The sequence below is a fragment of the Stigmatopora nigra genome, unplaced genomic scaffold (genome assembly GCF_051989575.1).
Source record: "Stigmatopora nigra isolate UIUO_SnigA unplaced genomic scaffold, RoL_Snig_1.1 HiC_scaffold_69, whole genome shotgun sequence".
In the NCBI taxonomy this organism is placed as follows: Eukaryota; Metazoa; Chordata; class Actinopteri; order Syngnathiformes; family Syngnathidae; genus Stigmatopora; species Stigmatopora nigra.
The window spans coordinates 59,191-75,711 of NW_027551646.1; the positions used below are offsets into that span (position 1 = coordinate 59,191).

Consider the following 16,521-nt stretch of genomic DNA (forward strand, 5'->3'; position numbering starts at 1 on the left):
GATCCATGAAATATATTAGAAATAGGTGCTGAAAAATAGGTGCCAGAAACAAAATGCTATTTGTTGTCGTCACGACTCGAAACCATGTGTCGCCATTGCTTTCTGACCCTTCCCTACCACTGTTTAAATTCAGGGTGTCCCCTGCCTCTGGCCCGGAGTCAGCTAGAATAGGCTCCAGAATCCCCCACGACCCTAATGAAGACAAAGCAGTTGATAAAATGAGATGAGATGAGAACAATCATTTCCTTTCAGTAGTCCGAAAGGGTTTTGCCTGCATGTTGACAAACTCAGAAAATATTCACAGGAGCAGTGCATTCAGGAACTGTGTCCGCAGCGGTCCACTTTTCACCACGTCTGTGAGTACAATAATAGCATGAGATACACATTATGCAGGTATCAAGGCTAATATTTTGATAACCAACCGCAAGACCTTCGATCAGCCTTAACAACTATTGGGATGTGCTGACATGGAAAACACTAAGAACACATTTATTAAGGATACTCGAGCTTTTTCAATTTTTTTTTGCAAGATACGTTTTTTTATTTTATTTCATTCATAGACGTTAAAATTAATTTAGTTTGGCGTTTAATTTGTTCATCTTTTCTCTATTTTTAAATAAATTACCGTATTGGCTGCAATCCCTTGCGCTATGGTGTTTCGTCTTTGTTCACTTGCAGCTACTTGCATTGCAAGTCGAATTTATGCGCATACAAGTCGTACTCTGGATTCAGTCATCATTTTTTAGCGACAAATACGGCTTATAAACGAGAACATACAGTAGTTGGTTTTCTATTATACAAGGGCCAATTGAAGTTGTAGATATCCCGTAATGCTCCGCAGATTGGGCTATAACTGATTCTCGCATTTTTGTTCTGTTCTGTTGTGTATCATCTCTGTTTCAAGAAGAAAAATGCAATAGATAAAAACTAGGTTAAATAATTTTGTTTTCATTTCAGGTGAATGAAATCAAGGGCAGACAAAAACAGATCAAAATATAGAAGACCACAAGATCTAGGGAGTGTTTATTGATAATATAGATCCACTGTTTATGGGGCTGATATTTGAATATTTAATGTATATCGGCATTGGCCTTTTTTAAACTGACTATATGAAGAAATCAATTTTAACCTGGGTTATTCTGGCTCAGATAAAATCGAGCCCCTCGCCTGCCTGCTGTCTCAAGTTTTAACATAAATGACCTGTTAGCTGCTCATTAAGTCAAGGGCTTTGATGTTTTTGCAACTACTATGCTTCAATTTGCGGGTCACTTTATTGTTAATAAAACACACACGGTCACACACCAGTACCAATGCAAATTTAACTGCTTAACCCTCTATTGCCTTGTTGCTTTACGAATAAAGTTGAATTATACAACCAAAAAGAATCCTCAATATATTTCATTATAAATATAGGAGTAGTGTTATACAGTCATAACTCACTTACAAATGTCTCCAGGTACGAATTTTTTTGGTTACAAAAAGCAAATGAGTGCCTTGAAATACGAAAAAGATCCAAGTTACGAAAACCCTCAAAAATGAAATGCAATTCCTGTATCCATTATTTATTTTGAAATTGTGGTGTATACATTGATTCTCACTTATAACCTTGCTACACTTTACTGGGCTCTCATTGGCTGTCTCACAACAACCACTATCTATGTGTCAAGATTCTCTGTACTTTTGACTGCCATTCGTTGTCATGGAGTTCTGACGCAGTTTTTTTTATCATCATGCCTCCCAAAAAAATTACGAGCACGAATGAAAGGAAGTGAACCCCGTTATCGATAGAAGAAAAATTGAGGGTGTTGAAAAAATATGAAGATAGCATCCAGATGACTGAAATTGCAAAGCAATGAGGATAAAACCCATTCACAACCACGACTACATTGAAAGAGTTGGAAGCATTAAAAGCTAGGAATCCTTCATATGGCCTCTCTGTGCTTTCGAAAAGGAGATTATCCCCTAAAGACGAGATAGTGAAACTTTTACTTTCTGTGAATTAAAGAAAACGGAATTGAAGGAGATACATTTGAAATTTATTTGAATTCTATTAAGGATAGCCCCTTGAGATTAACCAACATATACAGTTGTGGTCAAACGTTTACATACACTTGTGAAAAACATAATGTCATGGCTTTCTTGAATTTCCAGTTATATCTACAACTCGGATTTTTTTCTGATAGAGCAATTGGAACAGATACTTCTTTGTCACACAAAAAAAACATTCATGAAGTTTGGTTCTTTTATGACTCTGGGAAAGTTAAAGGACCTCAACATCTGAAAAAGCAAATCCTTGACTTGAACAAGTCAGAAAAGTAACTTTGAGCCATGTCAAAGATGCTGCAGGTCGCAGGAGCAACAGTGCAAACAATTGTTTGTAAGTATAAAGTGCATGGCACTGTTTTGTCACTGCCACAATCAGGAAGAAAACGCAATATATCACCTGCTGCTGAGAGAAAATTAGTCAGTAGGGTGAAGATTCAACCAGGAATCACCAAAAAGCAGATTTGCCAAGATTTAGAAGGTGCTGGAACACAGTTGTCAGTGTCCACAGTCAAGAAGTGTTTTGTATCTCCATGGACTGAGAGGCTGGTGTGCAAAAAGGAAGACCTTGCTCCAAAAGCGGCACCTTAAGGCTCAACTGAGGTTTGCTGCTGATCACATTGACAAAGATAAGACCTTCTGGAGGAAAGTTCTGTGGTCAGACGAAACAAAAATTGAGCTGTTTAGCCGCAATGCAATATGTTTGGAGGAGAAAATGTGAGGCCTTTAACCCGAAGTACACCATGCCTACCGTCAAGCACGGTGGTGGTAGTATTATGCTGTGGGGTTGTTTTGCTACCAATGGAACTGGTGCTTTACAGAGAGTAAATGGGATAATGAAGAAGGAGGGTTACCTTCAAATTCTTCAAGATAACCTAAATTCATCAGCCCGAAGATTGGGTCTTGGACGAAGTTGTCAGAAGCGGCTCGTTTGCCCCTCCTGGCTTGCTGTCAGGTCACAGCAGCTGTAAACAATCCTTGATTACTTCCTGATGTGGGTTTGTAAGTGCGACGGAAGTGGTAGTCACTGTCGAATCGTCTACACATGTCCAGACGTAACTTCCTGCGCGACACACTGTGTCACAGCATGCGGCGCTACAAGGTATTATTCTTCATACTCCGGTTCTGTTACGTTTGGGATATTCAAGCCATCCTCCTCGAAGCCCCCAGACCACATGGGTTCAATGAAAAACCCTTCATAATCGTTTAGGGAGTTTATAATGGACACGATGTGGTGTGGGCACCTCAGGGACGTCCTAGCAGCAGAGGAAAATTATACAAGTATAATGAGATTTTAAGCTTTCACCCCTCTTAGGTTTATTTTATATGTGATTCCCTTTCTTTAGGTTTATACATTATTATATATTGGAAATGCTTTGTTTAACTTTGCATATTGACACTAAAAAGTGTCACTTTATTACATCTGCTTGCAACCCTGATAAATAAAGGTAAAGGTCTCTATCAAGTTGGACTTGTAGACATTACATCAATTGGCCTTGGGGGTGCTGACGTAAACTTGAGGGAAAAAATGTTTTTGCTATGATATAGTTACGCTTGCAGCATATTTTGATTATGGGGTCTTGGCAAAATATTGTGATAGCTAAGAGTGTGCTTCCCTTAAACATTTCATAATAAGAGAAAAACATGTTCTGCAAGAAGTGCAGGATTCCGTGATTACCTTTGCATTTGTTTTTCAGGTTTCAAACAAAAATGTCTTACGAGGTGATAGAAAATCGTTTTGGTAAAGATTGATTTGGTAAAAATTTGGGAATTGTGATTAAAGCAACAATAATAAGCAATAATAATAATAAAAGAAAATTATATTTTGGAGGATAAAAGAATATTAATACTGTTTTGAATGGTTGAATTGTTCAAAATACTTTAACATAAAAGATAGGCTGGTTAAAGAATAAGGGATGGAAAATTACAACATTATGGCATATTGGTGACAATTTGTGGGTCCTTTGAAATTAGAAAATGCCCAGTAAAAGGTTGATTTCTCTAATTTAATTTTTGTAGATTTTTATTGTGGTAACAGAGAGCTGTATAAAATAGCTCTTATCTTAAGTAAACATCGTATGAGGTGATTTGCGAATTAGAACTTAAGGATTAAGAATTATTGTTAATGATATCAAAAATGAAATGAAAAAATGCAAAAGTGGCATTCGTCCAAATTATTAGGTAAATTGTACCTGACTGGTTTAAATAAAATAATTGGTTTATGATAGGCGTAGTTTTCCTAGGACTGAAGAAACAGTGTTTTTAAGTGCACACAAGACATTCCCTGTTTGTCCTGAGCAGGTGAGATACGCTTTGGTATAGGTCATGTTGGTCACTATTGAGATATTATGGATTAGATAAATATTGATCAATTGATATAACCAAATGACGTTGCTTTTATTGCTTTCAGGGCATACAAACTAAGAGAACTTTATCTTAAAACTTAAAGCATTGCAATTTAGGGCTAATACACCTAAATGTTACATAGATAAAGATTGGCAAGGACAAGCTTAGAGAAGTGGGAAATGGAACAATTCTCCAAGTTCCAAAATTTGACTAAGAAACAGATTATGTTTGTCGCTTTGGGTTTTGAAAAAATGCGTTTGCGCATAAATTCTGAAATATTTGGGGGATGGGAATCCCATATCTAAAACAAATTCGAGGGAAATTTGGAAATAGACTCCATTTGGGACTGGATGCCTAAAATCTGGTGGGGCCTTGCTTGGTATTAAACAAGTGATTAAATTATGTTTATGTTCAAATATAGCACCTCCAAATTATAAAATATCAACCTTTGAGTAATGCTTTAAGTAGATGGGTTGTCTAGGAATAGAATGGAATGGGCAAAATCCGAACAGAATTGCAAGGTACATTGAAGGCTACTAAAACAAACTTTAGAGGTGAAACTGTTGCTACCTCAATTCTGCATACATAATCCAGACCTTCCAGAGGGGTATTACTGATGTCCTTGAGAATTTGTGGGTTTTCTCTGGGTACTCCAGCTTACTCCCACAAAAGAAAATTATGGATGCTGGACTGGTTGAACACTCTAAATTCCCCTGATTATGAGTGTGAGCGTGAATGATGATGATTGTCTGTCTTCTTGTGTTTTTGATTGTCTGGCCACTAAAATATAATCTATCAATCAAATATCAAGGTGGAAAAGAATTTGGAAATTTGAATATGATTTCTGAAATCGCCAATAAGCCTTTCGGGGATGGCGGCGGCAGATTGCTACATAAACAAAAAGAAAGAAAAATAATTTGGCCAAATGAAATTTTCGACGAGAAACAAATAATTTGCTCTTCGGAATGGGAAATTTAGGAGCACTGAGGAAAAAAAATATACATATATTTGTACCTCAGCTCATGGGAAGTCATATGTCTCGACAGGGGGGATGGTGGCTTGTTACAGTGCCACTACACAACTTATAGGGTCAAGTTGGTTGCAGAGCATGCTCAACCTGTGCTCTGCATATCAGTGCACAATTTGAAATTTCAAAGAACCATTGATTTATAGTAATAATGGCACCCAAATGTTGTTCACAAAATAATTGGCTGAATGGAAAAAGGCTTCCATATCTCGTTATGAAAGCTGTGCCTACATAAAGAGTTCAACTGAACAACAACATAGGGAAATCCTATTTCGTAGACCATATAAATCACCATTATTCACTGCACGATTGGAACTGGATAATGAGGCTAATCTGGTTGACGACGTAGAAAAGAAAAAAAAATCTTTAAGAAAACGCATTGAATTTGGATTAGCAGAAGGAGACTGCCTCTTAACAGGAAACAGACTGGTCCAACAGTGGTGCTCAACCTGCAGTGTAAAGAAGAAGCACTAGCACTAGGAGAGGGGGGTGAGTAGCTACATTTTGCACTGTAAGAGGGGAGTCTCAGATGAAACGTTGAGGATATGGGTAAGATAAGCTTTTCGACCTAATAAAATGTGGCAACCACTCCAATATTGATTGGACAGAGTATTGCTCAGCGAGCAAAACCATAAACCATAGGGAACTCTTTTATATTGATGTTAGCGTCTCCATATGAAAAAGGTGAAAGTGTTTGAATTGAGACTAAACCTTCTTACAAAGGATTAAAACAAACGACCAGACGAGGGAAAATACCTTTGCATATAACAACTCCCTCAATTACCATTCTTTGGGGAAAGTGTTTTTACAAAAAAAAAAAAACGTGTCCGAGTTCGGTTGTACTTTATTTCGACATTTTACAATGTAGTCACGTTTTTTGATCAATCATCACCCACAAATGCATAATTGATGGATTGAAGTCTGACCCGAGCTTCGTAACCGTGTGTCTTTATCGTGTTCGTTTTCGGGGGGCCTTAGAAACCAAACCGAAATTGTTTTGCAATAAAGCACATGCCCACACTATAAACGGGTATCTGGTAGGGGGCGTTACCTTAGCGTTTTCTTACACGCATGCCTGACCCCCCCCCCCCCCCCATGTCTGCTTTTTCTCTATATTACAAGGCTGTGGAACGCGGCGCATTCACACGGCGCTCTGCATTATAAGTCGCCATGTCTATTTCGGAAAAAATTTAAGACTTTTTAGTGCGCCTTATAGTCGTGAAAATACGGTAGTCCAAGTGATGTCAGCAGAACGAAGCGCGATTGTTCCATCTGAATTCCAGAATGAGTTTCATGGTTGGTTTTGGAGATGTTCAGCATCAAGTAGCACCACTCGCTGAGTCCATGGACGCAAAAACAAACAGGCAGACACAATCAATATAGTAGAATAAATAAATAATCATTAAATAAGAAATTAATGAGTAGTTCAAGTGAGGTCAAAAGAGCGGAGCGGCCTTGTTCCGTCAGATGTCCAGGATGGGTTCCATGTTTTTGGAGACATTCAACGTCTACTTGCACAGTTCCCTGAGTCTATGTACGCAACAACAAACAGGCAAACACATAGAATCAATAAATAGTAATGATAAATAATCACTAAATAGTAATGATGAATGAATATTACTAAATAGTAATGATAAATGAATATCACTAATTAGTAAAGATAAATGAATATCACTATATAGTAATGATAAATGAATATCACTAAATAGTAATGATAAATGAATATCACTAAACGGTAATGATAAATAAATAATCACTAAATAGTAATGATAAATGAATATCACTAAATAGTAATGATAAATAAATAATCACGAAAGAGTAATAGATAAATAAGTGGTCAAAATAATAAATACTGTATTTTCATGACTATACGGCGCACATAAAAGTCTGAAATTTTCTCCAAAATAGACAGGGCGCCTTTTTATCCAGTGTGCTTTAAATATGGACCAATACTAACATTTTTATCACGATAAAATAAAATAAATCAGTCGATAGGGTACACCGACTCTACTATTTTCCCATAGAAAAAGTACGGCGCAGTAACTGCTGGGATATGTAGTTCTTGTGTAAATACACCCAATGGATTGTGGCAAGTACACATCGACATCAATACAGCTTGTTGAAGCATGGAAATGTTAGACTTATTGTTTTAGCATCTGACTCCAATTCATTAACTCGGTCTTATCCCGTCTAACAATGGAGCGTGTTCAGCATTGCAGGACACAGACCAGGGTTGAGCGAGTTAATCCACAGATGATTTATTCCTGACAAATGGATCCATACAGAGCTTCGGGTCTCCCTCCCAAAAAATAACCCGCAGAGTGTCGCTGTCCCCAGCGGAGGATGAGAAAGACATCGCCCGAACCCACATTTGCCCAGTTATAGTAATACAAAAATGAATATTCATTCGCTGATTGACAATGAGATGCGGACTGGTCCACGGCTGTCAGGAGGGGTATTTTCTTCGGACTTCGCACTCGATCCTGGAATCCACATCATCTAGACCTCTGTCTCTGCTTGTCCTTTGAAGTCCAGAACATCTGTCCAGCTCCTTGTCTTCTCTGTCCTTTGAAGTGTCCAACATCTGTCTTCTATCAGCGTGAATTCAACCTTATAAGAAGAATCTCAGACAGAGCCTTTTGTTCATTGTAATCGAGTTAAGAACAAGAGTTTAGTCTTATAGTAGTAATATAAAAATGAAACAGCTGCAATAAAATGAATGAGTAAAATATGTCATATTCTTCATTCCCTCTCTTGGTCTCCCAAAGAGACCACACCAACAAACAACACGCAGGTTATTATGAAACGAAACAAAGAAGCACTACATTAGTATATAAAAAAACGAAGAAGCACTACATTAGTATATAAAAGACAAAGAAGTACATCTGTGTATCCATGACCACATGCTCAGCGGGGGTGCAGAGGGGTCAGTTTGGAGCAACTGGGCATACTGGTCCCACTGCCCTATCGATCAAACGAGTAACCAGAGTATGAGTTAAGCAGATGATGCAACAGCCACAGAGAACAAGCAGAGCAGTGAACACAACAACAGATATGAGGACGTTGCCCACCAAACCTTTCCAGGCACCGAAATGATTCATCCATTGGTCCCAGATTGAGGCGTCCACACCTGAATGGTCGCCCATCTTGTTCGGAGGCTTCCTAACGCTATGGTGAGACATCCATTTGGACCAGTGTTATTTGGAATGAAAGTACAACAGGCATCATCAAAGATAGCAAACACACCACCCTTCACAGCCAAAAATATGTCCAATGCTATACGATCTTGAAAAGCCATGAGAGATGTTGCCGCTAACTGTTCATGTACCGCCTCAAACGAGTCAACAGTGAATATGCCAAGTCGCTGGACATTGTAATGAACGTAATTAATGCGATCAACATTTTTGTTAGGGGTTACCCAAATTAGAATACTTTCGAATCCTGCTGAAACCTGATCAACATGTATATACTCATTAGGAACGCCACGTGGGATACCTATGGCGTCAATACAGGTGGGATCTGAGTTACCATCCAGGTGAGTGATGCTCTCTTATTGCAATGCAAGACATCCTTCAGGTTGGAAGGTAATCGTATTCCAGCAGTGAGATTCACTGGGGAAACAGAAACCGGAAGCAACAAAGACACCGAAGAACACGCAGCCGAAGCATTTGTGGGTAATCTATCATACAATTTATCGCCTCCACACCATAACCAGATGTCAGCTCGGGATAAGGGGTGTGGTACCGGAAATGACATGTTTAATGCACACCAGTCAGACGGAATGTTTCCCAATGATTTTCCAGTCCAATTTAATTTGAGACAGGTAAAATTTTGGCGTGCTGCTGATTTGTCAAAAATTCGTTTTTCTTTATCCTCTTGGGCAAGTGGGAATATTGAATTGTACTTAACCCTAACCCTAACAATTAAATGTCAGATTGTTTTTTTTAGGAGGTCTACAATACATTCATTGTCGACTGGGTCCGAAACAATATGGAGTACGAGTCGAGCACCCATACACACGAGACAATCATCGTGGGTTTCACTGGCAGCTTGCTCTGCCATTAACATCCGATTGTTAGATACTGCTGTAATACCTATAGTCATTCTAAACCACTCGTCCACTGATGGTTCGCCATGGATTATGCGGACTTTACTCGATTTAGGGGATACGATTGACTGGGTTTTTTACGCATCCCCACTGGCCAGCATGGATCGGTATCCGAGGACCACGCACACAGGGTCAGGATGCCAGTGTTGTCTCATTCTTAGGAGATTGCGATGTCATTGGAGCCACATCCGTCTGATTGTAGATCGCTCAACAGGAGTATGACATACACCTGTGGAGCGCTCCTTCAAAAAATAAGCCCCAAGGATAAGCCCAGTCCAGACCAGGAACTATGTCCAGGAACTATGTGTCATGTTTAGATGTATGTGACCTGTCCCCCGGTAGAACCATTGGCCTCCTTCGGAGGATCCTGTGGTGGAGTGTGTGGTTATGGGTTGGGTGGATCAACGGGTCTGATTTGTGAATAATGAAACCACATATGTCCCTTATGTTCAAGTTCAACTGCCTTTGCTGTACGAGCAGTCACTTTGAAGTGACCTGTCCACCTGGGCTCCAGCCACTTTCGGGATAGAACCTTGAGAAGAACGTGGGTTAAGACTGTGGGTTCTTCCTGTGGGTGATCATGTGCAGCTGCAGCAGCGTCCTGTGCCTGTGAAGATATACTAGATACAAGAGAATGCAGTTGACCCATATGATGCATGTGAGAGATCGGGTAACGGAACCTCTTCATATGGGGTGATTGAGGAACTGGGACCAGGCATCAGCTGGCCCGCAAGTAAATCAAATGGGGCAAAATTTGTGGTTTTGTTGATGGTTTGACGAATACAGAGTAAAGTCAGTTTGAGGGCTTGAAGCCAAGACATTGTGGTGCATTATTTTGCCAATTTTTCTCTCCTGTAATTACACAAATTAACTAATCATACTAATAAATATGAATAATACAAAAGGCAAACCAGGCTGCCTTCTACTCAGGAAAACAGCGTTCCTGCTCTCACAACAGTTACATTCACATGAATTAATATCCAGAAATAAATGTACACATTTATAATTCTGAAAAGAATTGAACCCACTAGAATGTAACCACCCCATGTTCGTCAGGGTTAATATTTTCTTGCATAATTGTGTCTTTTAGTGCGATTAAAACTCATTACTTATAAAAAGCATACTAATCGAGTCCCAATTCATTTAGCAATGTGAATCGTGTTGCATATTGAACTCAGTTTGGAAATTCAAAATACCCCCAAACTAGTAGTCTTTTTATCAAATGTAACTTTCCATTGTCTTTGGAGTTTGCCAATCATCTATAAAACTTTTTTAATCAATATTTTTCAATAGTCAGGCATAAAATAAAGATCTATTTACATTTCTATCCCTTTTCTTTCTAATTGTTTACTTTAACTATCTGTAGGAAGGTTTGGTCTCAATTGAAACGCTTTCACTTTTTTATGGAGACAATAAAATCAAAATCCAAAGTTCCTTATGGTTCCATTACATCTGATCACATCAAAAAGTTTATCTTACCTGTTTCCTCATACGTTTCAACTGAGAGAACCTTCCTACAGTGCGCAGGATGGACACCGCTATTTTCATATCCGCTAGTTGGTCAGCAACACTTGTACGGACATTCTCATTTTGGGTTGCTCGTGTGTCTTCTCCTTGTTTCCTGTTGAGGAGCACAGTCTACTTCTGCCAACCCAAATTTAATGAGTTTCTTTAAAGTTTTTTTCTTTTCTGCAGATAGCCTGATTAGCCTTATCATCCAGTTCCAATCGTGTAGTGAATAATGGCGTAAAATTTAGAGAAACTAACCTTCCACCTAATTATAAATTTCAGTGTTTAATAGAGGATCCATAATTTGTCACTATGTCATATTATTGTCAATTTTTTGCCTCTAACTCTCTCTGAATCTCGTGGTAGTCTTTCTTGCCAGATGCCTTGTTCAGCTCCTTTGTTTGAAAGGAGCAGTAAGCTCTATGGTTGACCATCTTATGTGGGCCATCCGGCCCACATAAGATGGTAATTCCAATAGACATCAACAGGTCTCTTCCCATCAAATTCACAGGTGTTCAGAGTGAATGAACGTAGGAATGGAAGACATGGGACATGGGGTCCCATGGACCGTAAGAATCATCTCCGCCCTGGTAATATTGTTCAGGTGACTGGGCTGGCTGCTGGGGCCACCATGGTCTGCCAGTGCCTCTTCCTCCTCCGTGCGTGAGCCGCTGTTGCTGTGGTGGGCCCCCCTGCTGTGTTAGGGGTTGCCGCTGGAACAGTTGTTGTTGTTGCTGCTATTGACTGGGACAATCACGTGCCCCGTGTCCAATACCGCCACACATAAAACAGTTGCCTTGTTGACCTTGTCCCAGGTACCCTCTTCCCCAACAACCAGAGGGACCACACCCGCGACCACCGTATCCACCATGGAACTGACCAACATCTCGTGCCCCACCACAGCCCTGGAACATCTGGGCCGATTGCTCTGTCTTTTTGTTTGGCTATGTGGCAGGGTGAAGTAATTAATGTTAGACATGAGTGCAGGTGTTAAGTTGAAAGGGGACTCATGCCGCTAGCAATGAGTGCAGGTGTTAAGTTGAAAGGGGACTCATGCCGCTAGCATGCGTTAAACAAGGGGCGATGACGTAATGACTAACCAATGGTCATAGACCTTGGTAGGGTATAATAACGGGCTATTCAGACATTTATCTAAGTTGGTTTTTGGAAATACAACAAAGAGCCTGTCTGATTATTTCACCCGTCTTTTAAAGGTATGTTGCTTTGTTTTGTATAGTGACTGAGTGTGAGATGTGCAAGAGGCAATAGTAGCATGTCAGAAAGAACGTAATGCTTAAGTGATGCTTGTTTACTTCTTTATGTGTGCGCGTAAATGTGCGAGGCTCGGGTATTGTTTACAGCAAGCTACCTTCGGCCGCTGATTATTTACTTTTTCATGTGTGCGAGTAAATGTGCGAGTCTCGAGTGTTGTTTAAAGCGAGCTACCTTCGACCGTGGGTTATTGACTTTTTTTTATGTGTGTGCGCGAATGTGCGCGTCTCGGGCGCATTGTCTACAGCAGGCTACTTTCGGCCGCCGTTATAACAGTAGCATAATAGTATGCAGTAAATGACGGCCGGAACAAAAGGTAACAAGGTACAATACTCATAAGTTATAATCGTTTATGCAGCAAGTACATTGCTTTGGATTATAACGGGTTGTTAATATGTTACTATGTATATATTTGAGTGTTATTGTATATTATGTTTTGTGTGAATTGCTTTGATATAACTAAAAGTTGGTTTTTGGAAATACAACAAAGAGCCTGTCTGATTATTTCACCCGTCTTTTAAAGGCGAAATACCAACCACCTTCTACCCGTGGAAAATCACGGGTACAACATTTTTGGAGGCACCGCTGGGATTTGCTGCTTTGATGTCCAGTATTCACAACCTGAGTACTGAATGCTGAGCCCGCAAAACCTAAACCACAACCAGGATCAAGACAGTGAGAAGAGGTGTTGCTGTTAAAAGGAACGTGAAGTTGGCAGAGTACTCGTCATCTGAGGCCAGTAGAGATCATCAGAGAGACGGTAAAAACGTGCCAGTTCAGTGTTCACTTTTGCATCACAAACCAAACTCCTACCGTGTTGAGAAAATGGAAATGGAACGGGAGCAAGTACGCATAGAGGTAGAAGAAATGTTGTACAAGCTAACAGTTAATGACCTGTTAGAAATATGTGATTTCCTTAACATAGGGAAAGCGAAACGCATATCAGAATACACATTGTTGGGTCACATCGATAACCACCTGGAAAGGAACGAACTCAAAGACGAGGACCAAGGTATGTCTGAGTTGTTAAAATTAAAAGAGGGGATAAGGATGTTGTATGAAGACAGAAGACTGGGGTGGCAGAGACTTTTTGGGGCAAAGCAGGCAATAAATAGTGAACACTTGGCCTCTCTTGAGCGCGAAAAAACTCTCAAGAGGGACCTTGAAGCCATGCAACAAGAACAAGCTAAGCAAAGAAGAGATTTGTTGGAGCAGCTCTCTGCGAGAAATGAAGCTATAGAAAATCAGCGGTACGAAATTATAGAATTGAAGGACCAGCTTGACAAAACAGTTGGCTGTTTAGCAAAGGCAGCAGCAGATGCGGAAGCAAAAGAATTGAAGCTTTCATCTTATGAAGAGGAAATAGCCCGACAGAAAAAACTCTTGGCGCTAGAAAACTTGCATACTGATGAAATCGTTCAATCTAAAGATCACATCATCAAAAGACTGGAAGAGGACATATTGCAACAGAGAGAAGCCTTTCAGAAAAAGATTGACCATCTTGAACTTCAGTTTGAACAAGCTGAGCAGCAGAAAACTGATGAGATTAGCGTACTGCAAGAAGAAAAAATGGCTCTGGAGAAACAGGTGGACATGTTTGTTGTGGAGAAGGAGAAACTTTTTCAGACCAAGCAAGCAACAGAAAGAGAGATTATGGCATCTCTCCAGAGGGAGGAAGTACTGAAAGAGGAGCTTGAATTATTGAAGCTGCAAAAAGTTACATTCTTGAGAGAAAGGGAACAAGAACAGGCGAATGAGAGGTTGTTAAAGATGAAATCAACAAGAGCTTTGACGCAATATGGTAGAGATACTGACAAGTCTCCCCTTGAATGTCAAAAATCTAGTGAATTAATTCCTACTCAACAGACAAAGACGAGTAGATTCCCAAGGGTCAAACCAAAACCAGAACCGACGGAGATACAGAAATCGAATTGGAAGGAGCCTTCGAATAGACTTGTCCATGTTTACAACTGTACCCGTTGTGATGTGACAGGTTATTCACCATTTTATCTACTGTTCGGGAGTTCTGTGCTACAACCAGGAGAGCGCATCCTGATGGAAAAGCTGACACCAAGAGGAGGACCTGGGAAACTCCGTGACTTCTGGGAAGATACAGTTCACACAGTGGTAAAGCAAATGGGATCTGGCCTACTAATTTATGAAGTTAGGCCAGGAAGAGGTAAAGATCGTTCCAGAATTCTGTACAGAAATCTACTAATGTCTTGTGAACATTTGCCCGTTGAGATAACACCAGAAGAAGGGAAAATCGGCACGAGGACGCCGAGAAAGAAAAAGCAGCCGGCATCTCATCAGGAGTCAGAAAAGGAAGGCGATGACGAGGATGACTTCCACTGTGAGCTGCGCCAGCTAAATGAGAGAGGTGCCCAGGAGATGGAGCCGGAGCGCGGGCAGTTCTCAGAGACTTCCCCGCCAACCGCCGTGACGGAACCTGAGGCGCTGACTGATGAACGGCCGAGAAGGGAGAGACACCCACCACGGCGTACGACCTATGACCATCTTGGAATCCCCTCCTGTTATAGTACACAGTCACCGCAGGAGCCGCTAACTGTTTACCCTGCACCAGGAGTGGGCCCCATGGTTAGTACACCTGCATCCATATTACCTGCAGCCACCTTTTTTGTTTGGACTCCAACAAGCTTGAACATACAAGGACGACGTGCATGATGCGGTCATGGACTGTCATGGACTGTCATGGACTGTCATGGACTGTCATGGATTGTCATGGACTGTTATGGACTGTTATGGACTGTGATTACTGTGCCATCCAGTAAAACGTGGACCGTACGAGTTGTGGATTATATTTGAACTGTGGCCCGGGCCGCCTGGACTGTAATGAGCATCGGCTCACCAAAGTGGAAATGTTTGGGAGCATATTAATGTCGGGACGACATTTGTTTTTGTGGGGGAGAGTGTGGCAGGGTGAAGTAATTAATGTTAGACATGAGTGCAGGTGTTAAGTTGAAAGGGGACTCATGCCGCTAGCAATGAGTGCAGGTGTTAAGTTGAAAGGGGACTCATGCCGCTAGCATGCGTTAAACAAGGGGCGATGACGTAATGACTAACCAATGGTCATAGACCTTGGTAGGGTATAATAACGGGCTATTCAGACATTTATCTAAGTTGGTTTTTGGAAATACAACAAAGAGCCTGTCTGATTATTTCACCCGTCTTTTAAAGGTATGTTGCTTTGTTTTGTATAACGACTGAGTGTGAGATGTGCAAGAGGCAATAGTAGCATGTCAGAAAGAACGTAATGCTTAAGTGATGCTTGTTTACTTCTTTATGTGTGCGCGTAAATGTGCGAGGCTCGGGTATTGTTTACAGCAAGCTACCTTCGGCCGCTGATTATTTACTTTTTCATGTGTGCGAGTAAATGTGCGAGTCTCGAGTGTTGTTTAAAGCGAGCTACCTTCGACCGTGGGTTATTGACTTTTTTTATGTGTGTGCGCGAATGTGCGCGTCTCGGGCGCATTGTCTACAGCAGGCTACTTTCGGCCGCCGTTATAACAGTAGCATAATAGTATGCAGTAAATGACGGCCGGAACAAAAGGTAACAAGGTACAATACTCATAAGTTATAATCGTTTATGCAGCAAGTACATTGCTTTGGATTATAACGGGTTGTTAATATGTTACTATGTATATATTTGAGTGTTATTGTATATTATGTTTTGTGTGAATTGCTTTGATATAACTAAAAGTTGGTTTTTGGAAATACAACAAAGAGCCTGTCTGATTATTTCACCCGTCTTTTAAAGGCGAAATACCAACCACCTTCTACCCGTGGAAAATCACGGGTACAACAGCTACACTATATAATTTGAGAAGTTGCAGTTTTAACAGAGTAGAGGTCAAATTTTGTGATTCTGCTTTTTTTTCTCGTCAACTCCTTTTTCACAGGTTCTGGAAGACCCTCGACAATAGCTGAAGTTGAGTATAGGAAGCTGATATGGCTTGTCTAATGTCACCAGGCGCTCAACTCTGTCCACTCATCAGCCATGGACTTGCTCCCCTCGCCAGAGGAGGGACTTTTTCAGTCAATGCAGCCTCATCTTCTCCTCCCCCCCTTCGCCTCTCTAGTTCTGCCTTCTTAGCTGTGATGTCAAGCCCTATTTTTTCAAAGCTATGGAAAATCATTCATATTCTATTTGCGCTTTTGACCCGTAAAATGTAAATTTAATTTCAACGTACGGAAT

General features: G+C 40.5%; 1 protein-coding gene across 1 annotated transcript; it reads left to right on the forward strand.

Moving 5' to 3' along the window:
- The first annotated feature begins 12,792 nt into the window (after nucleotides 1-12,792).
- LOC144193098 (uncharacterized) lies at nucleotides 12,793-15,745 on the forward strand. Its single transcript, XM_077711933.1, has 2 exons — nucleotides 12,793-15,276; nucleotides 15,321-15,745. Exon 1 carries the CDS (start codon nucleotides 13,131-13,133, stop codon nucleotides 14,988-14,990), a length of 1,860 nt encoding a protein of 619 aa, XP_077568059.1. The 5' UTR covers nucleotides 12,793-13,130; the 3' UTR covers nucleotides 14,991-15,276; nucleotides 15,321-15,745.
- The last annotated feature ends 776 nt before the right edge of the window (nucleotides 15,746-16,521 follow it).